The sequence below is a fragment of the Eschrichtius robustus genome, chromosome 4, assembly GCF_028021215.1.
Source record: "Eschrichtius robustus isolate mEscRob2 chromosome 4, mEscRob2.pri, whole genome shotgun sequence".
Classification (NCBI taxonomy): Eukaryota; Metazoa; Chordata; class Mammalia; order Artiodactyla; family Eschrichtiidae; genus Eschrichtius; species Eschrichtius robustus.
The window spans coordinates 31,124,690-31,149,083 of NC_090827.1; the positions used below are offsets into that span (position 1 = coordinate 31,124,690).

At 40.5% G+C, this 24,394-nt stretch overlaps 1 protein-coding gene across 2 annotated transcripts in view; it reads right to left on the reverse strand.

The window, feature by feature from the left end:
- MANBA (mannosidase beta) overlaps positions 1-22,447 on the reverse strand; it is a 119,733-nt gene extending 97,286 nt beyond the window's left edge. Inside the window, exons 1-5 of one of the 2 annotated variants that reach the window (XM_068542513.1) lie at positions 22,179-22,447; positions 16,290-16,384; positions 14,126-14,231; positions 13,156-13,326; positions 8,352-8,475 (exon numbers count right to left, since the gene is read on the reverse strand). In XM_068542513.1, the coding sequence (XP_068398614.1) occupies positions 8,352-8,475; positions 13,156-13,326; positions 14,126-14,231; positions 16,290-16,384; positions 22,179-22,355 (673 nt within the window). In that variant the 5' untranslated portion in view covers positions 22,356-22,447. Of the gene's footprint in view, positions 1-8,351; positions 8,476-13,155; positions 13,327-14,125; positions 14,232-16,289; positions 16,385-21,618; positions 21,674-22,178 lie in introns of those variants that run through there. The other variant, XM_068542514.1, reaches the window with a different exon arrangement.
- Positions 22,448-24,394: the final 1,947 nt, after the last annotated feature.

Consider the following 24,394-nt stretch of genomic DNA (forward strand, 5'->3'; position numbering starts at 1 on the left):
CTAGGCCTCTCCTACCAACCGATAACCACCAAGTTCAAGCAGGCTCCCTGGGACTTCCTTGGTGGTCCAGTGGTTAAGATTCCGCCTTCCAATGCAGGTGGCATGGGTTTGATCCCTGGTCAGGGAACTAAGATCCCACATGCCGTGCGGTGTAGCCAAAAATTTTTTTTAAAAGGCAGGCTCCTCGGCCGTTTCCTATCACTTTTTCAGCAGAGAATCAGCTGCTTGTAAGGGCCTCCAGCAGGAAGACAAACAGAGTAATTCCCAAAGGTTACCGGCAAAATTGTCCAGTTTCTATTGCTTCTAACATGGAAAGTTCTAAAGTAAATCAGCACTCCTCTGGAGCTCATCCTGTTAACTCCCTCGGGTGCCACTAAATGAAAAAACTAAAGCTGAGGAATTAAAAACCCAACATGAAGATTTACAAGCCTATCGTGTCATTACCAAATACCCTACACCAACATATTTTGCCCTCTTTTCTCCTTCCAAACAAAGTACAACCCTTCCTTCCAGAAACCATGGAGAATTTCAGTAGTTTAGGTTCACAAAGCATATTGAGAGTCTTAAATAATAATTTTCCTGGTATTACCTGGTCACTTCTTTTCACTGGTTAATTTTAAAATGTATAATCTTATTTCTAGTTAAGGAGAGCTCCCTCTTATAAATCAAGACCCATTTCTAGAATGCAGCTTCCCAGCATATCTCTTCCAGCACTAACAAGTTATCCTTTCCTAAAGAATACCTATCACCCCCAGCTCTCCTGAAGTGGAATGCAAGATCATTTCAAAAATGGACAAAGTACCAGGGATGGGATAAGAAAGAAGAAAGTTTACTAAATGACTTAAAATCCCCTCCCAGGTCTCCCTCTCAATGACACCAAGTTTTGCATCCTTCCTCACCCTGACTAATCAACCCTGGGCCCAAACAGGATAGGAACTCATTATCAAAACAGGGTGGAGAGCAAGCTGATGAGCTCTCTCTACAACTTGAGGCCTTCCCTGGCCTGGAGCCTCAGCGATGTCCTAGCTGATGCCCTAGCTGATGCCCTGCTCCCTGCAGAAGACACTACAGTCTATAGTTTGTTCCATTTAACCTCAACCAGGTGGGCAACCCAGGGCAGGGCAGAGAATGTGGTTCTGGCCATTGATTCATTTTCAGATTCTTCCAAAGCTGATTCAGTGAGGTTTCTTCAAAAACAAACAAACAAATCACCATGAGTCTGACTCGGATGGGAATTTGTAGAAAGGGTAACCAGCTGCACAGCCCAGATGAACGTGTCCTGCTTCTTCATGAAAACAATCTTCAGGACAACTTCAATTTGTGTAGATGTGGCCAATATATTAACCTTTTTTTTTTTTTTTTTTAATTTATTTGGCTGTGTCAGGTCTTTGTTGCGGTACACGGGATCTTCGTCGCAGTGTGCGCGATCTTTCGTTGAGGCGTGCCTAGTTGTGGCATGAGGACTCTAGAGCACGCAGGCTCGGTAGTTGCAGCACAGGGGCTTAGTTGCCCCGTGGCATGTGGGATCCCTACCAGGGATCAAACCCACGTCCCCTGCATTGGAAGGTGGATTCTTATCCACTGGACCACCAGGGAAGTCCCAGTACATTAACTTTTAAAACCCTCTAAAATGTACCAGCTCCTTTTATAGTCCCATGTAGTCCACTTCTTTGTCAAGATGTGGTCAGGATAAAAATTAAAAAAAAAAAAAACAGCTTTATTCGGTTGTCTAAGAGGAAAAAACAAAAAAAACGTATAGGAAGACATGGAAGTAGAAAAATAAGATGGCTCTTGTAAAAATAAAATACAGTGTGTGTGTGGAAAAAAAAAAAAAAAAGAAAAATAAGATGGCTGAGTTACATTAATTCAAGTGTGTCCATAACTACAGAAAGACTTACTCTCAAACTACACCTTAAGCCTTGCTTTAACTGATTGTAATTAAGCCTCAAATATCAGTACCTTCATTTAATCATATATCTAGCTTCAAAAAAAACTGGTTCTTCCACACTTACACCCTCACTAGGCTGTAATGAGTGCTGTAATTTACAAACACAGGGAAAGAACCGAGGAATGTTAGAGGCAAAAGAAACTTGGCCATCTCCTAGTTACTTTGCAGTTGTGGTATTTGAGGCCTTGACTGCAGAACTAGCTCAAAGCTCCCGAGCCAGTGGACAGGACAAGGGCCCAGGTTTCCTAACTCCAGTGCTCTCTACCTTCCACGCATCTCTCACAGAGGCGCCTATCAAAAGGAAAGACACTAGCAGGCACGCACAGATTGAAATTTGCATATGAATAATGAGGAAGACCAAAAGCAAAGGTGCTTTTTGTCCTTCAGAATCCTAAGTCCTAACAGCAAATACATATAATGTGAAACAAAGCATTTGAAGCCACTGTAACCATAAAATATTAGCCTCTTAATATGAGCGTCCTTATAAAAAAGAAAAAACACTGAAATCTACAAATATAAAGAATGTGTCTGGGGCTTCCCTGGTGGCGCAGTGGTTGAGAATCTGCCTGCCAATGCAGGGGACATGGGTTCGAGCCCTGGTCTGGGAAGATCCCACATGCCGCGGAGCAACTAGGCCCGTGAGCCACAACTACTGAGCCTGCACGTCTGGAGCCTGTGTCCCGCAACAAGAGAGGCCGCGATAGTGAGAGGCCCGCGCACCGCAATGAAGAGCAGCCCCCGCTCGCCGCAACTAGAGGAAGCCCTCGCACAGAAACGAAGACCCAACACAGCCATAAATAAATAAGTAAATAATAAAGAATGAGGATTAAAAACAAAAAGAATGTGTCTGACCTTCCACTAAATGCACAATTACATGGTTGCACAGTTCCTCCATTTGTCAAAATACTATCTTTGTAACCTAAACTACCTGACAAAGGCATGACAACAGTTATGTGAGCATTTCTGCCAAACAGCGGAAATATATTTCTTGAATAATTACTGTCTGTGAAACTTGACGGGCACTATGAATTACACCCCAATCACAAAGAGCAAAGATGTTGAATCTACTTAAAGAAACAAAATATACCCGAAGGTCACAGTTAAGAATACAGGATGGCATTTGGAAGGGCTAAGAACCAGCAGGGACATGGAAGAACACTCAGGTCAGCATGGGATGGATCTGCAAACGTTGGTGGACTGCTTATGTAAGATGAAAAAGATGCTTCATCCCACTGGGGGGCAAGCTATTCAAAGATGGCTGCCTTGATCAGCCCTGCTGAGCTCCTCCCAGCTCCCCCTTCTGCCTGCTCGCTTCATCTTGCATCTTTCATAGGTGATGCAAAGCTGCAATGAAGAGATAGTCTTGTGCATTTGAAGGAACAGCAATGACAACAAGCCACAGAATGTTGAAATTCAAACAGAGGATATATCCCCATGCTCCTGCCAGAATTAGAGGACAGACTACAGTAGCTGCTTTTCAAAGAGCTAACAGCTTGCATTAGCCAGAAAAGCAGGCTTACAGTTAGTTACAACAGCTGTTTTCCCCTTCTTTCCCAAGCAGCAAGATCTCCTTGCCTATTCAGCAGGACAAAATCCTCAAAGATGAAATCAAAACAAAACAGACACAAAGCAAAATCCCCGCACCGCCCCCCCCCCCCACCAAACAACATAAATTGGTAAGTTCTAGAGAGAAAAAAAAATCGACTTACACAACAAGGCAGCTAGTCAGAGATTATTCAAGCAACCTACCTACCCATAAATATATTTTCAAGGGTGAATACCGTCATTTTATAGGTAATGAAAAAGTGATTCAGAACGAAAGTAAGAAAAAAATGAATGCATGCTTGCATTCAGAAAGGAATGCATTAAACAAGGCCCTAAGCAAGATTGACAAATCTTTGCTACGTTGTAATATTATATTCTCTATATTAAGCTGTAAGCAAAGGGCAGCAATGACCTTCAATAAAGGCCACTGTTGGGCAGGCTAGGGTCGAGCTAGGAGCTAGGCCCACTCTTCCAACTCAAAGGCTATGTCTTCAAGAATGAAGAGACGGGGTGCTTTAGGCTAAGGCAGCAAGTAAGTGTGGATACGGGCGGGAAGGCAGCATCTGTGAGGAATGGAATTGCCCAAGCACAGGTCAAAGATCCACAGCTCACCTCAGCTCAACAGGAAGATTTACATGTTGAAAAACATCTCTATTTTATTTCTTTCTAACTGTGGTAACAGAAGATTAAACAATGCAGTGTTTCATCAGAACATACTTATTATATATTTGGACTTAATATGTCTATGTAACCTTATGAAAAGTTCATAAAACTAGACAACCATCCCTCCCTAATAAATTTTAGGGCCTAATATGAACAATTTACATCAGATTACAATTACGAAAGACTTAGCATGGAGATGATCAATAAATGAATGTATGTCTCTCTATCTCTCTCTCTCACACACACACATACACACATTCAAATAAATATTTTCTAATGACGTTTTAGAGAGTCTCATCAATAAATTGGTATCTCTCAAAACCCAGATAAATGGCAAGAGCCTAAGAGATAATGAGAGTAACTCGTTTCCCTTTGACCTCACTATTTTTTCCAAATATAAATTTGTTTTTATTACCTTAAATATTAAGAATATGTGAAAATCATTTAGGAAGCTGAGGTTAGGGCAAAATTAAACAAATGACCAAAGGATATTCAAAAGTACAAAAGTTTAGAAACCACTATGCTAAGGATTAAGAATGCAGAAAAGGGGCTTCCCTGGTGGTGCAGTGGTTGAGAATCTGCCTGCCAATGCAGGGGACACGGGTTCGAGCCCTGGTCTGGGAGGATCCCGCATGCTGCGGAGCAGCTGGGCCCGTGAGCCACAATTACTGAGCCTGCGCGTCTGGAGCCTGTGCCCCGCAACAGGAGAGGCCGCGATGGTGAGAGGCCTGCGCACCGCGATGAAGAGTGGCCCCCGCTTGCCACAACTGGAGAAAGCCCTCACACAGAAGCAAAGACCCAACACAGCCATAAATAAATAATGAAAAAAAAAAAAAGAATGCAGAAAAGAAAAAAAATATATATATATATATAATACATAAAGAAAATTTTCAAGTTAGTTTTTAAAAGTCTAACAGCCTTTTTTCTGTCATATTTTATACAATTAAATTGGGGAACTATGGTTGGTCATTTGATCTTTAGGGTTAAACTCACTAATTTTAAATTAAGAAATAAATTAAACATTTGGAAAAACAAAAAGGTTATTTTCTTCTAGCCTCAATAGGCAGAAAGCAGAAAGTGCCACAAAGTCAAAGTAGTTTAGCCTTTCATAATAAGCTGGCTGAAATTACTAGATACTAGATTAGTTTAACTGCTTTCTTCCCTTATTATAAAGACAATATAGGCTCAATGTAAAAATTTAGAAGAATAAAATACAAACTATCTGTAGTACTATTATACAGAGATTAGCCACTGCTTGCATTAGTTTTGACTAACCTCATTTTACACTTAAATTTTAAAAATGAATACAGTATTTGATTTTAAATAAAAATTATATGTATCTACTTTTGATTATGAACTAATCCTTTTAAAAAATGTTTAGTAACTCTCAATGCCTGCCTCAAACTGTGTACCAAATAAATGCAAAAGTATCCAGAATACATTAGTTTATTCTCTATTATTTTCAACTTCTAAGTTTCTATTGATTTCAGTAATGATTGCTATCTTCCAAATACAAACTGAAAAAAAAAATTCTGAAAAAATCCTAAAGGAAGTTCCTCTCCTAATGCTTTCATAAGTTTATGCTTCAATTTTCTCTATTACATCAAGTAACCAAATTGAAATCTATAAAATTAATCAAAAATATAAGAATTACTGCTTGATATGCACAGGACATATCTTCTGAACAGGAAACATATTTTTCCCTATGTTAAGTACAAAATATATTGTAGTCATAAAACATCAAAAATGTAGTTGATATGGATAATTGATTACAGAGTCTAAATTAAATTTTAAGCATCACTTAAATTGATTAAATTGATTTAATTCAAATAAAATTTGCCCAGTCACTAATGGTGAATAAACTGAACCCTAATGACTCATATTCAGGAAGAAATGTTTAGCTTCATATTCAAAACTTTAAATTAAACTAGAGCAGTGTTACTCAAATTTTTTCAGATATCAGGATACCTGGAACTCATAGCACTTTTTGCTAACCACCAAAAACACTGATTAAACTTCAAAACTAATAAATAAATAACTTTTGGCAAAATCAGACCCCTTCTTACAGTAGGTTTATTATATACACCTGAGAAAAATTACGGGTGGGGATGGGGGGGAGTGAACCATTATGTATTTGATTTCATAGCAAGGCTCAATTCGGGTTGAGCCTCTGAAGAATAGTTTGAGAAACACTAAACTAGAAAGCTCTAAACAGCCACATTTATATGTGCAATTTACATTAGATCTTCCAATGCCTTTTTTTTTTTTTTTAATTTATTTTTGGCTGTGTTGGGTCTTCGTTTCTGCGTGAGGGCTTTCTCTAGTTGCAGCAAGCGGGGGCCACTCTTCATCGTGGTGCACGGGCCTTCCACTGTCGTGGCCTCTCTTGTTGCGGGGCACAGGCTCCAGACGCGCAGGCTCAGTAGTTGTGGCTCACGGGCCTAGTTGCTCCGCGGCATGTGGGATCTTCCCAGACTAGGGCTCGAACCCGTGTCCCCTGCATTGGCAGGCAGATTCTCAACCACTGCGCCACCAGGGAAGCCCTCCAATGCCTTTTAAACATTTAAAAATGCCAGCAGCACCTAATAACTTCCTCAATTATCAACCATCTCTGATATGCTTTTGTCTTCTGCCTTTAGAAAACACAGATTTGGCTCCATTGAAGAGAAATCTAGGGTCACCAGGGCCCTAAAGACAACAGAACTCTCGTATGGACACACCACATACTTGCTTACAGACTTCATCTAGTTAGGCTTGCACGGACCTGGACTGAGCATCGTGAGTTATCATTTAAAATCCCATTTGCCTCCACCTTCACCCTGATTTCCCTAACTTCTCAAATCCTTTGATCTCTGGTTTTCTGAACTACTGGGGCTGCCATCCCGAAGACTATGACACAATCTAGTTTGGCTTGATAATTGTTTATATCTCCCCTCCCCACCTCAACCAACTTGCTGGGATGAGTAAACACATTATACTTCTTTTCTATGCCAAATACACACAGTGCTGGGCAAAGAACTCAACAAATATTTGACCAGTTTTTAACCAATTCATTGACGTCTGTGAGATTTCTGAGGGTTTTCTTCAATGCTCCTTTCAACTGAAAAAGTAGTATTCTTTACCTTATGAGAGTTTCTTTAATGCCTTGTCTGTCTTCCAGTTTATGTTCAACTCTTAACAAGGCTGGTATGTCATGGCCTTCAGAGGAGAAAATGTGCAGTGACAGAAAGTCAGCCCAATGATTTAAGCAAACCAAGAACTCAGCACCATGGAGTTCTGAAAGTGACTACAGGGGCAGCAAAAAGGAGTGCAAGCCAGCAGCCCAAATTCTTTTAAGAAACAGCTTGGGAGAACACAGCTTCCTTCCCTCCCTCCCTCCTTCCTTTCTTTTCTTTCTTTCTTTCTTCCTCTCATTTTTTATTTTTCAGAATATGTTAAAAGGTAGGTACCCACCTACTTAACTGCTTTATACAGTAAATTTTCATGACAGGGACTTCCTTGGTGGCGCAGTGGTTAAGAATCTGCCTGCCAATGCAGGGGACACAGGTTCATGCCCTGGTCCAGGGAGATCCCACATGCCGTGGAGCAACTAAGCCCATGCGCCACAACTACTGAGCCTGCACGCCACAGCTACTGAAGCTTGCACGGCTAGAGCCCGTGCTCCGCAACAAGAGGAGCCACCGCAATGAGAAGTCCGCGTACCACAACGAAGAGTAGCCCCCGCTCGCCACAACTAGAGAAAGCCCACGTTCAGCAACAAAGACCCAACACAGCCAAAAATAAATTAATTAATTAATATTTAAAAATTTTTCATGACAAATCAGTTTGTACATATTTTTCACTTTTCTAAATTTAATGTGTCATAAATTTTTTTTTAAATAAGTCTCTGAAAAGTACAGTTGTCCCTCGGTATCCACAGCAGATTGGTTCCAGGACTTGCTGGAGATACCAAAATCCACTGATGCTCAAAGTCAGCCCTCCACATCCACAGTTCTGAATCGATGGACTCAACAGACCTCGGATCATGTAGTACTGTAGTATTTGTTGAAAAAAATCCACACATAAGTGGACCCGCACAGTTCAAACCCATGTTGTTCAAGGGCCAACTATATATATATTCAAATTATAAACCCAATTTTTATAACATAGAGGAGGCTCAAAGAAGAAAAACAAGAAATCACAGCTCTTAGCTTACCATATACGGGGGTAAATGTGAAGTAGTTCAGATGACAAATATTATAGGCTTCAATTCTAACATCTTTCCAGATGCCCTGGGTAGGAAAGGAAGGCCCCCAGTCCCAACTAAAGGAACACTGTGCCTGTAATTTTAAGGGAAAAAAAGAAGATCGATTCTAATTACCATGAAACTTAAACATTATGAAAACCTTTTTCTTTTAAAATATTATGTACATGTGTACTAGTTTGCTAGGGCTGCCATAACAAAATACCACAAACTGGGTGACTTAAACAATAGAAATTAACTTTCGCATAGCTCTGGAGGCTGGGAAGTCCAAGATCAAGGTGTTGGCAGGTTTGGTTTCCTGGGCTTACAGATGGCCACCTTCTCCCTGTGCCCTCACATAGCCTTTTCTATACACACACACACACACACACACACACGCCCCTAGTGTCTCCCTCTGTTGTCCAAATTTCCTCTTCTTATAAGGACATCAACCATACTGGATCAGGACTAATCCTAATGGTCTCATTTAACTGAATCACCTCTTTAAAGACCTCATCTCCAAATAGAGTGACATTTTCACCTTACTGAGGGTAAGGACTTTAATATACAAATTTGGGGGGCACAGAATTAAGTCCGTAATAGTGTGTGTGTGTCCCATATACAGCATCTAAAATGACCCAAAATGATCCTCTCCTGGTATTCACGTCCTTGTGTAATCCCCTCCCCTTGAGTACGGATTAGACCTAATGAATCACTTCTAACCAACAGAATACAACAGCAGTGAGAGCACGTCCAAAATTAGGTTATAAAAGAGTGCACCTTCTGTTTTGGGTGCTCTCTCAGCTCTCTCTTGGCCAAGGGGGAAGTCAGCTGCCATGCCGTAAGGCAGCTCTGTAGACAGGCCCACATGAGTGAGCCTGGAAGCCCATCTGAAGCCTGCCAATAACCACATGGGTGAGCTTAGGTAGGCCTCATCCAGGCTTAAGGTGACTGCAGCCCTGGTCCACAGCTTGCCTGTAACCTCATGAGTGACCTTGAGCCAGAGGTACCCAGCTAAGCCACACCTGCATTCCTGACTGACAGAAACTGTGATAATAAATGTTGTTTTAAGCTGATAAATTTTGGTATAATTGTTACACAACAATAGATAACTAAAACAATAACTAATCTATCAACCTAGGCAACATAGTTAAATTTGGCAGAAATGTTCTAAGACCATAAAATCTAATTATGTACATTTATTCTTCAAAAGCATATTACACTGAAGCAACACAATAGTTACTCTTTAAATTTCTCCCAAATATCTCTGCACCCACTATAATATTTAAATGTAATAACTATAAAGAATGAAGAAACAGATTGAAAGATAAAGATACAACAGTTTAAGAAACTCTAACTAGAGTTTCTTGCCAACCCCTATTTCCTCCAGTATGAATTCAGAAATCCTGGTTTCTGAACTTACAGCCCAAAAACAATCAGTTCAGCATTTAGACACTGACACAGGTGATCACAGCAGAATTTTTCTAATTCCCTCTTCTTAAAAGAAAAAAAAATATTTGTAAAACACAGTCAATTAAATTTTGTGAGGCTGTGAGTTAAGCTTTTAAAAAAGAACAAGCACCAGAAGAAGTACTGAGACCTTCCTGAATGGAACACTTGTAGGATAGAGCCTGAGGATTTGCCCAAACTGTTCTCATTTAAGTATTATTTCCTAAGCTCTGTATTTATCTAAAACAGAGATAATTTAGTTTCTAGTACAGAGAAAAACAAAGAATAAAAACCACTTCACACCATCAACAGATGAATGGATAAAGAAGATGTGGCACATATATACAATGGAATATTACTCAGCCATAAAAAGAAACGAAATTGAGTTATTTGTAGTGAGGTGGATGGACCTAGAGACTGTCATACAGAGTGAAGTAAGTCAGAAAGAGAAAAACAAACACCATATGCTAACACATATATATGGAATCTAAAAAAAAAACAAAAACAAAAAAAATGGTTCTGAAGAACCTAGGGGTAGGACAGGAATAAAGACACAGAGGTAGAGAATGGACTTGAGGACACGGGGAGGGGGAAGGGTAAGCTGGGACGAAGTGGGAGAGTGGCATGGACATATATACAGTACCAAATGTAAAATAGATAGCTAGTGGGAAGCAGCCGCATAGCACAGGGAGATCAGCTCGGTGCTTTGTGACCACCTAAAGGGGTGGGATATGGAGGGTGGGAGGGAGGGAGACGCAAGAGGGAGGGGATATGGGGATATATGTATATGTATAGCTGATTCACTTTGTTATAAAGCAGAAACTAACACACCATTGTAAAGCAATTATACTCCAATAAAGATGTTTAAAAAAATAAATAAATAAAACCACTTCACAGCATCCACATCATATAAATTCACCACTTAAATATCAGATTCTCATGCTCAGAATGAAAACCATCTTGGGGATGTTTATTGGAGAGTTTTTAAGTTCAGATATATAATTCTTTTATTAGGGATAGAGAGAAGGAGGAGGGCAAAAATATTCAACATCTTATAAGGCAGATTATTTTCCCCAGCAAGGGCTACAAATCACTCTTATTCATACAATCTCTCCAAATAAATGTTTTCACTTATTCAAAAATATTTGTGAAGTGCTTTCTATGTTTCAGGCTGGAAGTATATCAAGATACAAAACAGAAACAGTCCTTCTGCTTACAGCACTCACAGTGTAACAAGAAATTGAAGCATTGAACAAATAGTCACAAATCCAAAGGCAATAGACAGGGAACATATGATGGGGGGAGAACAGGTGTCAAGACAAGTTTCCCTGAATAACAGTGACTTTTATATGGAGACGTGAAAGGTGAGTACCACTTCTCCAGTGTGTCTAGGGGAGAGGGAAGTGAATGCATCCCTTTCAGAAGGAACAGCATATGCAAAGCCCTCAAGATGCAAGAGAATATGATGCATTCCAGGAAATTAAGAGAAAACAATGGGAAGAGATGGGCAGAAGACTGGAGCAGTGGGCACGGGGCAGCCTGAGCTAAGAACTTTGGACTTTCGCCTAAAAGCAACAAGAAACTGTTGAAGAGTTTTACAAAGGGGGGTGCTATGATTTTTATCTGAAAGGAACATTCTGGCTGCTCCTTGGCAAATTAATTGCAGGAAGGCAAACGAGGTCGTAGGGTACCAGTTAGGCAACCAGGGCAATATTTGATGCAAGAAATGGTAATATATTGAACCCAAGCACGGGAGTAGAAATGGATCAAGAGCAGATTCAAGAACTACTGAAAAGGTAGCATTGACATCAGCAAAAGGACTTCCGGATCTCTTTTAAAAAAGAGTCAGGGGGCTTCCCTGGTGGCGCAGTGGTTAAGAATCCGCCTGCCAATGCAGAGGACACGGGTTCGAGCCCTGGTCCAGGAAGATCCCACATGCCTGGAAGCAACTAAGCCCGTGCACCATACCCGCTCGCTGCAACTAGAGAAAGCCCACACGCAGCCAAAAATAAATAAAACAAATAAATTTAAAAAAAAAAAGAGAGAGACAGGGAGGTATCAAAAATAACTCTGAGGCTTCTGGCTTGAATGACTGCTTTGAATGGTATTCCATTCAGGGAGACAGGGAGCCCTGGGAGCAGGGTTTAGATCCCAAGTGCAGTGTTGGACATACTGAGCTTTAGGCACCTGTGGTATGGGTTGGCCAAAAAGTTCGTTCGGGTTTTCCCGTAAGATGCTATCCAAAAGCCCGAACGAACTTTTTGGCCAACCCAATATACAACGGAATTTAGTTGGTCTTAAAAAGGAAGGAAATTCTGACACGTGCTAAACACAGATGAACCTTGAGGACATTATACTAAGTGAACTAAGCCAGTCACAAAAAGACAAATACTCTATGATTCTACTTATATGAGGTATCTAGAGGAGTCAAACTCCTAGAAACAGAAAGATGGTGGTTGCCAGGGGCTGAGAGTTGGGGAAAGCGGGGAGTTGTTTTTTAATGGGTATAGAGTTTCAGTTTTGCAAGACGAAAACGTTCTGGAGATAGGTTTCACAACAATGTGAATATATTTAATCCTACTGAACTGTACACTTAAAATAGTTAAGATGGTAAGTTCTGTATTATGTGTATTTTACCACAATTAAAAAAATTTTAAGTAAAAATAAAACTAAAAACTAAGTGTCACACAATATACTAATTCATCCATGTATTAGGATAAATCCAAGTCATCTATACCGAGATCATACACAAAGAATATTTATCACCTGTGGGTTTTGTTAGATTTTATGAGAACCTAGCAGTAAAAAATCGCATGTCAGCAAATATATCGACAGTTGCAGAAGGTTAGTAATAAGAATCACTCATAAATATGAACCCTACAGTCTGGTGAAAAGTCTGATAAACCCAGGTGTTGTTTTAAAAAAATTGTAAAGGGGGAATTCCCTGGCGGTCCATTGGTTAGGACTCTGCGCTTCCACTGCAGGGGGCATGGGTTCAATCCCTGGTCGGGGAATTACGATCCCTGCAAGCCTCGCGGCACAGTCAAAAAAAAAAAAATTGTAAAGGTACATTATCAGTCACCTATTTTTCTTCTTTTTCCAATGTTATCTAAGTTCTGAAGCACTCCTCAAGAAGAAAACCTAGAAAGACAAGCTCTCTACAAAAATTCTTGTAACTTTTGGTTCTTATTTCTAATTTTTAAATCCCACTAAGGGGGCAGGAAAGAGATGCCCAACTTCTGAAATACAACTGGAGTCTTCAAACAAGCATTTCATACGCCCTCATCCCATCCTCAAGGCTAAAGCCCCTCCATTGCGAGACTGTTACCTTGCGAATAAAGTTGACATGGCATTCGCCATCCTGCACACGTGGAGGGCAGTTGGGGGGCACGCTGTAGTGAGTGTGAACTTTACTCCTCTGGTCCGCATATATCACTGGTGACTGGAAATGCACCTCAATGATGTTTACTGCTTGGACCACATGTGTAATATCAAAGCTCTAAATTAAAGGGAAAGAACAAATGTGAGAGTAGCCTCCTGTGTAAAATTTTAGATATAGGCAGAATGTATGAAAGATGCATAAAATAATTGAAATCTTTAGGTTCAGCCTTTTTGCAGGAGAAAGCACTTCTCCAAAATAGTATAACTTAGTTGCCTACTTTTAGTTATAACTGATCACATTCTCCTACCCAAACGTAGATTTCTAGGTTTTCTCCTGCTATTTTTACTGACAGATGATGGTTCTAGGCAAACAGAGCAAGCAGAGACTATCTTTAGCCCTGGAATGTCTGCTCTGGCTATTTACACATGGCTTTGAATTGCCAAGGATTTCCTAGACACTTCATGATAACCTGACCCTCTGCTATCCATAGCATGTATTTGTAAGTCATAAGTTATTTTTGTTTTGAAAAGTCTACCCTTGAAAGGGAAGGGAGATCAGGATACAATCTCTTAAGGTAACTGTTCCAGGAAGGAAGGAACATTTTGTTTTAAAATGGTTTGTCAACCGTCATTTCCCATGAAACTCTGGATTACCAAATAACAGAGAAGGGAACAGCATTTGTCAAACATTGCCTATGTGCCAAAAACTAATACTGATCACTTTATATAATTAGCTCATTACATCCTCACAATAATTCCATAGGGTTTGAGTGTCTTCATCATTCTACAAATATGGCAACTGAGAGATAAAGTAACTTACCCAGTGCATCAAAGGACTTGTACTTGCCACTCAGGATAACAATGAACGCAAATATATACAAGTGGTTCTTTTTAACCTGATGTCATTATGTACTTACATAGCTTCTGAACGTGTTGTCTGTTTCGCCAACAGGAACATTATTGAGCAGGACTACTGTAACCATATCGACGCCTTCAAAAACCAAATTTACTTTACGCCGTTTGCTAAAAAAAGAAGATTTTTAAAACAAGATGTATAGAACATCAACTTAGATAATTAGCCTTTTTTTATTAGTTAAGAACGAAAGGAATAAGTATTTCACAGAAAATATACATTCTTAGAAGGGAGTTTGCAATGAAATTTTCAGAAATATTGCTTTAATACATTTTTATGTTGAGTGATTCAGTTTAACTTTCTTCACAATATTTCAATCACCATAAAATCATGAGCATGACTTCTAATTTCCATGCATTGACTTGTTTCCTAGAACTTCACAAATTCTTATAAGAACCAAGTTAAATAATAGACATAAAACATTTTCACAAACTATTATATTTACTAACACTAAGAGAACACATTAACCAACAAACAAGTATCTATGAGTAAACATTATATGCCCAGCACTCTGCTAAGCCTTACAGGGAACTAAAACAGTCTCTGAATTTAAGGAATCTGCAATCTGGTTAGCACTGAAGCCTAAAACACAGGAAACAAAGAGAAAGCTTTCAATCTTTTGTACTTTGTGGTACAGTCTTGTTGGATAGACTACAAGTGCTATCAGAGTTTATGTCATAAGGAAAGACTTCAAGAAGGAGACAAGAGTTTAAAGAAGAACAAAATAAATAAAATGTATACCCATACAATAAAATAGCACTCAGCAATAAAAAGAAATGAAGTACTGGTGAATATGACAACATGGATGAACTTGAAAACATTATTATGCTAAATGAAAGAAGCCAGTCACAAAGGACCACATATTGCATAATTCCATTTCTTTGAGATTTCCACAAGAAACAAATCCATGGAAATAGAAAATAAATTAGTGGTTGCCTAGGGCTGAGAGAGGGATGGGGGGATGGAGGTGCAGGAAGTGGTGCACGATTGGCAACAGTAAGCAGCATTTTCACAGACAAGCAGAGGAAATTAAACTTGATCTGCCAATCGAAAAGGAAGACACTGTCATTCTTAAGCAAGGATGTCATGGTAAAATCAAAATTTGGGAAAGATGAATCTAATGTTTCTGCATACGAAAGACTGGAGAATAAAAAAACAAAGTAAGAAATCTAATTAGGCAGCATAGACCTAATTCCAGGTACTCTCTACTAAAGGCCTAGGCAAAGGCGGAAACTTGGAAGTGAGGAGGCAGGGGCTGAATCAAGAGAAATGATAGGCAAAAATTAACAGGACTCAGAAACAGACCGAAGACAGGGAGATGAAGAAAAGATATGATGAGCCACAAACTCCTTGGGCACGGAAGATTGGGAAGATGGCATTACAGTAAGAGAAATAATGAGGTTGTTAGAATATAAAGCAAGCTTTCAGTGGGAAAGTCAATTGGTTAAATTACAGATATGTTGAGTTCAAGGGGAAAGAGGACCCCCTATTAGAGATATTTTAAGTATTATCTGGAAATAAGAGCCTGGAACACAGTAACTCCATGATATTGAGCACTATTTTCTGGCTTTATTTCTTTTTTAAGAAGCTAGTAAATAATTACCCCAAAAAAGGTCTTATTAAAGGGACAAAAGGGTTTTTTTTTTTTAATTTAGCAATAATGGTGGTAGATACAATTGGGTTACATTCTGCTACATAGAACATTACTGAAAACTATACCATGGTTTTCCTCGTGGCCTCATGACATAATCTGAGGCCAATGCCTTAGTTTCAGTGGCTGGTTAACACTACACCAAACAAAGGAAGTATCTCTGATCCTACTTGACAATATTATAAATATATACACTCTATGGATTACTGGGAGGGCAGGGAAAAGGAAAGGCAGATAAGAGAATTGACTAGGTCTAGGTGACTCCATTATAACCACTGGAAAAATGATTGAATAAGACATAATTTTGTGACTAATGATCAGTGCCACCACCCTCATACACAAATCAAAACATAAATCATATATATTCACTTTTATAGTACAGACTTTAGTCTAACAATGATATGCAACCTAAACAAACAAAAGATTATTGCAGACAGAAAAAGAACAAAAGTTCAAATAATAATAATAAATGAATAGATAGATATAGATATAAATATAGATATACACACAGAAGTACCTCACGTCAAAAGGGATTTTAAATTTCTTGATATAGGTCCAGTTATCCAAGGCGATCCATCTGTAGTTAAGGTTATTAAATCTGTAGTAAGGATCCTGTTGATAAAAATTATGGTAGGTGATTAAACATGCAAAAAAAATTAATTAAATAAACATGAAATAAACTATCAATGATAGCTATTTATTACCTAAAAATTAATGAACTCTTGGCCTAGGAGTGCAAGCGTTTCATATGCCGGCACATCCCATCCTCAAGGCTAAAGCTCCATCTGTTTAAGAGACCATTACCTTTCAAACAAAGTTGCCATGGCATGAGCATGCTAAAAATACTAAAAATATTTTTAACTGGAAAAAAAAAGCCCAACACAATCAAAATACCTGAAATGAAAGAGCTCTGAGATACAACTATTACATAGTTTCATTATGAAAGAACATGTGTGGAGATGAAGATTGGCTTCCCCTGTTAAAACCAAGCACAGAACCTGCAAGGCATCAGCAGAGAATGAACGGCAGCCCTTCTTATGGTGCACAGCCATCAGACACTCACCGCCCTCTGGTTCTCACTTTGCGTTTTGCTGCCACTATCCCAGCTGGCCTCAAGAGGAACACTTCTTCTCCTCTACTGCCCAAAGATCAGCAAAACTCCCACTCCTTGGATTTACTCAGCATTTACAAAGTTATTTTTCACTCAGCTTTACTAAGTGAACACAAAAAGGATCTCTGCAGAGAATATACAGGCAGCATAGATACCGTCAAACTTACAGACTTCAGGTTTCCTATATTAGCCTAGACCAGGTCAGCAAACTACAACCCATAGGCCTAATGCAGCTCACTGCCTGTTTTTGTATGGCCAATGAGCTAAGAATGGACACGTGTCGATAAATAAAGTTTTACTGGAGCACAGCCAGGCCCATCCCTTTATAAATTATATACGGCAGCTTCCATGCTACAATAGCAGAGTTGAGTAGACATGACAGAGACCAAATGACCCATGCAGCCTAAAATAGTATCTGGCCCTCTGCCCTAGACAACTGGCCTGCCGGGTGTTCACAGATGCTCTCCCATCTCAGTGTCCAGCCCCAAGTCCTCCCTGCCATAATCCTTACATCTTTCTTCTCCTACTCATTCTCTACCCTTTACCTCTCAGATGAGGGCTCCCAGGCAGGAGGTGGAACAGAAAATGGTAAGAGAAGCTTCTCAGTTCTTATGTCTGTGAACAACACCACGGCTACATAGAGGGACACAGCACAGGCTCAGAGGGCTTCTCCCTTCCAACTGGGACAGGTCCAAGGGTGATTGCCTCAGGAACTGCAACTCCAAGTTGAGAGGGAAAAGCCAACTTTGTCTCAGTTCCACAGAGGTAAGAGCTGGCCACTGGCAACAGCCAGCTGGGCACTTGCCCAGAGAACAAATCCGCAAGAGGCACTATAACATCACTGGGTGTGTATCAAAATGGAGAGAAAGGTATCAGCCAGAAACTGCTCCTGACTGGAAGAAATAATTTTGATAAGATACAAAGGGGGTGGGGGGACTTCCCTGGTGGTCCAGTGGTTGAGAATCCACCCGCCAATGCAGAGGACACGGGTTCGAGCCCTGGTCTGGGAGGATCCCACACGCCACGGAGCCACTAGGCCCGTGAGCCACAACTACTGAGCCTGCGCGTCTGGAGCCTGTGCTCCGCAACAGGAGAGGCCACAATAGTGAGAGACCCGCGCACCGCGATGAAGAGTGGCCCCCGATTGCCGCAACTAGAGAAAGCCCTCGCACAGAAACGAAGACCCAACACAGCCAAAAATAAATAAATAAATAACCCATGAACTTTAAAAAAAAAAAAAAAAGTTGCAGAGACTCAGATTACATTTATAATAACTACTGCAAATGCTAAGCAACCAATTTAATTTGGTTCCAGAGTGGTCTGATCCCCTTTGCTCATATTAAAATTCTGAGTCCTATTTAAAGCAAATAGGACATCGTTCAGCATTACGCCTGATGACTAAGGACCCATGTAAATGACTGAGTTCATAAGCAAACCCATGAACCCTAAAGACAGTAACAGTATCACTTGTTGACCATTTACTTTATATCAGCCTCCAAGATAGGCACTCATTCACTCTTATCTTCATAACAAAGACGTGCTGTAAATACCATTCTATAGAGGAAGAAACTAATGCTCCAAAAGGTGAAGTGTCTTTCCTGAGGTCCCATGATGAAGCAGAAGTACATCCAGGCATGAAACAAACTCAGTCCAACACCAAGGTCTACATTTTTTCAACTGTGCTTCAGTGCCTCACGCCATATTTACCTACACTTTTATACCAGATGATCATTGCATCTTGTACCTACCACTTTTAGTAGTGTATGTGTATATTTACAATATATTTTCTTCTATTTTTAAGTGTATATTTTGAGTAAGAAAAACTTTATAATGGAGTCTATGCAGTTATTAAAAATTTTTCTAGATCTATATTCATAGACATTTATAGATACAGAGAGATGTTCTATAGATACAGAGAGATGTTCATCATATATTTTAAATGAAGAAGTAGCTTACAAAACCATCTCAGGGACTGACTTCATCTTTATATTATTATATTTGTTTGTATATACTTAGAAAAGTCTGGAAAGATATACATGAAAATTTTTACCTCTGCTTAATAGTATGCTTTTTATTAGCTTTTTCCTTCTTCTTTATATTTTATATTTCTCTGCATCAATATTTGTACAGTAAGTATTAAACATTTATTATTCTTTTTAAAAGAATTTTAAAAGAGAATAAGAAAATTCAGTATATAAGAATTTTGTGCATGATAAAAATAATGTTTTGTATCAGTGGACAACAGAGAAATTGTTCAAATCATGTGATATAAAAAACTGCTTAACCATTTGAAAAAACTCAAATGGATCAATATTTTAAATACAAAAGAGGAATTATAAAAATACTAAAAGGGGGAAATATAGGTAAATATTTATTTAATTGGGAGAGAGGAAATTATTTCCAAAGCCTAATACCAAAGACAGAAACAATCATAAAAGAAAAAAAGCTTATAAGATTTCAACATATAAAACTTTATAACATGTATGTGACAAAATATATCATTAATAAATGGGAAATTTTTGAAAATATATAACAACAGGTCTAACAAATCTATATTTTAAAAGATGAATAGTCAATAGAAAAATAGATAAAAAACAGGAATAAGTAAGCCCAAATCACCAATAAGCATGAAATAAACCTATAAAAGGTGTTTAACCTCACTAGAAAGTAAATTGTTTCTATTTTTGTTTTTTAAAATAATATCCAATCTAGCACTTAAAACAAGTACTCCAATAAAGTCATGATGGGAGTGTAAAACTGGTACAATTTTTATGGAGAACAACTTAGAAGTACATAGCAAAAGACTAAAAAAATGCATACTCTTTTGAATCAACAATTCCACTTTTAAAAATTTGTCTAAGAAAATAAGGATGTACACTAACTAAAATGTAACTAAAAATATCTTCCCATCATTGTAGAATAAAATCCAAAAATTATTCCCAGTGGCCTACAAGCCCTGCATGATCTGCCCTAGATGGCTACTTTGAAATCATCCACCTGTCCCCCAGGTCACAGGGCTACAGCCACCTGGCCTGCTTACTATTCCCAGAACTCATCAAGCTTGTTCCTGCCTCAAGGGCTCTCCCCTCCCCACTGCCATCTTTTCTTCCTTTTTGCTGGGAATTCATTTCCACTTAAAACTGAACTCATCAAAAGATCTTTATCAAAATGGCTATCTTTAACCACCTTTTCTAAAATAGAATCTTTCCCAACAAGCCTTCACTCTCTCTTCAACGTGCTTTATTTTTCTTCAGTGTACCCGCTGTCACTGTATTATCTATTAATCTGTTTATTGTCTATCTCCTCCACTAGAAAGTCTATTGGGACAAAGACTTTGTTTTCTTCACCACTTGATTCCAAGCACCTAGAATAATGCCTGCCACATTGGAGGTACTGAATAAATATTTATGAGATAATTAGGTGAATGACTTCAGCAAGATATGTTTCAAGTTCTCATGTAAACACTGTATTTGGACCAGTGTCTGCTCTAAACTATAGAATATTTCCTAGGTCAACACCAAAAAGGGATGTTATAATAAAGCAGGTAGAAATAACAACATCATATTACTCAATAATGATACTTGATGTTGATGATTATTGTCAACAGGCCTGGAGTTCCCCAATCCCCAAAAGCTCCCCATCTCTCATCCCAACTACCATTTAAGACCTACATCTACCTTTACTGAAACTTAAAGTTTTCCTAAGAATTTATTAACAGATTTAACAGACACTGTAAATTGTTCCCATGAGGAAAAGTCAGTTATTTCATTCTGTGAGCACATCATTCACATTAATGAGCAACCAAACATTGTTTCTTGATATGTAGCCCTGTAACATGAAACAGTAAACTGATTTACTACAGCCACTAATGATTTCCCATTGCCTTAATTTAATCAGGAAAATGAGGCAAGGAGAAACCCTGCAAAAGAAACACAGGCATTTTCAAAGCATGGGTAAGTGAAGCCTTGGGGTACCAAGGTCACCTGTGGTCCATGTCATAAGTAGTTTGTTAACTGAAAATAGTTCAAATACTTAAGTTTGAGAATTCTTTACTTAAAAAATAAACAGGACCATGGTCAGTGTCATTTACATTTGCTTCCTTTCTGATACACATTCTTGAAAAAAAGCTAATGGTACCAGATCAGAAATTTTGCATAACCCTAGTTGACTGTCCTGTCATTTAAGTAAGCTTTGAATTATATTCCTGACAGTCAACTCCAGCGCTTTAAAAACACATGATTTGTCAATGTGTCACACAGGGTAAGTGTCACACAGTACAGAAGGCTATGAAGTCAGGCCAGGCTGCATTATAACTCCATTTCTGCCACTCTTAGTTGCTGTGTGATCTTGGGAAAATTCTCTAACTTCTCTGGGCTCCATAATTCATATCATCCATAAAACGAAGATAAGACTTACTCTTTAGAGTTGTTATGCAGATTGGGACAATGCATGCAAACCACGTATCAAGTACATCTTGTCCCAAGCAAAGCCATTAAAGATGTGCAGCAGATGGAACGAAAAAACAGTGGGAGGTGGCAGTCTGTTTGCAAACCTCTAACCACAGGCAGCCAAACAGGAAAACGTCCTCCACCAGAAGTCTAGAAATTGAAGCATCTATTGGGGGACACACACATCACATCACATCACACACCCTGAGAGGAAACAGCATCTTTCTTCATATCCCAATCAGCCTTAAAAATTATTTAGCCTTTACACTAGCACTGACAATCCTAACCTTACACCTGCAGGTCTCATTCTCCTCAGCTTATGTGCTGCTGCATCAATTCCAAATCTGACTCCCTGGTGCCTAAAAGCGAAAATGAAAAACTGAGGCATTAATGAATACAGTTAACCCTTACTTGGCGAAAGACTATTGCCCTCTGCGGTGTTCGGGTAGTTGAAACAATAATCCCCCGCTTTAGGCTTTGTCAGTGACAACACGTCCTTTCTAATCTACGCTTCACTGGAGAACTATGGCAATAACACCCCCAGTAGAACTGTCTGGACCTCCGCTTTCCTGAGTTGCTGCTGTCCCAGCATGGGCGTGGGTCAGCCTCCATCTAGCCCGGACCCCAGCGGTGATCTTCGCCAAGAGTAGATACATTGCCTCGGCGTCCCCATCCCCACCCCCTCACCCCCCCCTCCCACCCCCAGACCACAAGACGCAAAGGGGAAGTTAGCGCCAAACCGAGGAGAACAGCCTCGGGCTCGGGGACTGCCAGGCCGTTCCTGGGCCCCTCTCACCACGAGGGGGACGCGGGCGCAGGCTCCCGGCGGGGAGGCCGCACACAGTACCTGGATGAGCCTCTGGTGGAACAAGGCGCTGTGCACGCAACCGGGAACCTCCGCGGGCAACTCCAGCGAGCCGTTCCCGCTGCGGATCCTCCAGCTTCCCCGCAAGCTGACGCTGACCTCCATGGCAGCGGAGCCCGCACCGCACAACGCAAGCAGCAGGAGCAGGCGGAGGAGCATGCCGGTGGCCGGTACCTCACCCACCCACGGGGCAAAAAGCCCCGCGCTTCGGTGGGCCGCGGAAGTTACCCTCTGTTCGGGAGGAGCCCGGGCTCTAGCTCTCCCCGCCCCGGGGCCCGCCCCCAGCTCCCGGCCACGCCCCCGGCTCTCGACCACGCCCCCAGGTCAGCTGAGCTGAAAGGACCTCAGCTGCTCCCCAGGCTCCGCAGGCTAGCTGGGAGCGCGGATATCGTGCCGACTGGGCGAAGCCCGGCGTCGCGAGTGCCGGAGCCGCCACCTCGTGCATGGCTCCGGGCTCGGACCGCTGCGGTCTGGGTCCTCCTCGGCTCTTATTCCAGCTGCTCCGGCGTCTGAACGGGAGGCGAGAACCATGCACGCTAATTGGGACACACCAATCTCCGGACGCAAAGTAGCGCACAGCCTCGGGGAGCTCAGGGACAGACAGTAGTGTGCGGAGACTACAGCAAGAGAGGCTCCTCACTGCTTCAGAGAACCGAAAACCAAGATACCCCATCACTTCAGTTCCCCCCAGTTTCCCCAGACTCTCAGCGCTGCAGGTGTCTGCCCGGCGCGGGTAACGCCCACCTCCTGCAGCTCTGCAGGTTTGTCTCAGAACAGTCTGCCCTTCGAACAATAAATAAGTACTAAAGTACCTAATTCGTACGGTTGTTTTGAGAGCTGAGAAAATCCGTGTACAGCGTGCAACATAAGGCCCGGCCCAGAGAAAACACAGCACGCTGGCCTGATGTTAGTGGACTACAACATTCTGTTTTATAAAGCTCTACAGAGGCGGTTCCTGAGGTTCCGGAACCCTGCATTAATGCACAGGCAAATTTAAAATCCTCTGCCGCTCACTAGCTGTGGGACTTGGGCAAGCCACAAACTCTCTAATGCCCCCGTTCCCAGAACTCAAAAATGGAGACAGTACTCCTTTTTTGGGTTGTGATATGCATAAAATGGGTTAACATACTTGGCTGTTCCTAACAATGCCTAGGTACCCAAGAAATACCACAGGTTTATTTCAAGTCTCATAGTGGCGCAGTCTACTTGAGTCCCATTTTTGCAATAGGATGTAACTGCGATCTAGGAAGTTAAGAGGGAATTTCGCATTGCATAAAATAGACTAACGTATGACTGTGTTGACGTTATCTGCCTTATTTCTGTATTTAAGCAGAAGTCTTTGAAGAGAAGTTCTCCCCTCATTAAATCCGAGCTTTGTTTTGCCTTATAATGGCCCTGGAATTGCCTGAATCTGTAGACACTGGACAATATTTTATTTTTTCAGAGTCAGCATTTTTCACAAGCCTAGCATCTTGGCTTTAGGGACATTTGGATTATTCAGCCCAAGCCTCTGGCTTTAAAGCTGAGGGAACAGGGTCCAAAGAAGTCAGGTGACTTGCCTGTCAGACAGTGGCAGACAGGACCCAAACTCTCCTTTCCTGGCCCATAGACTCCTTGCAGTAGAGCCCATTGATATTAAGGGGGAAAGGCTCTGGCTGGTTCAAAGGTTTCCTCACTCCAGGAGCGTTTTACTTTTGATAGGAACGGAACTCTCAATTCAAATTATATTCCCTGATTCATGGCATTAAACTAGTCTGTTCAAAACTGATAACAAGACTTACAGCAGCAAGAGTGGCAAAGAGTTTTTGTTTGTTTGTTTGTTTGTTTTTTCATAAATCCCAGAGATCCCATTAAGCCAAGTCAAAGGATAATTCATCCCTGTGAATATGTTTGGATATACTCTGTTGTTCTATTAAGAAATACTTTAGGGAATCTATTTTTTTTAAAAAACAGGAATAGAGACTTATCATTCCTCCTTTCATTCCAAGACACAAGTATGACCTCATTTGGATTACTTCACTTTGAAAACATACATTGGTCCAAACGCATAGAATGTACAACACCATGAGTGAACTGTAATGTAAGCTACAGACTTTGGGTGATAATGATGGTAGGTTCATCGATGATAACAAATGTACCATTCTAGTGGGGGGATGTTGATAACGGGGGAGTCTGTGCATGTGTTGGGGCAGGGAGTG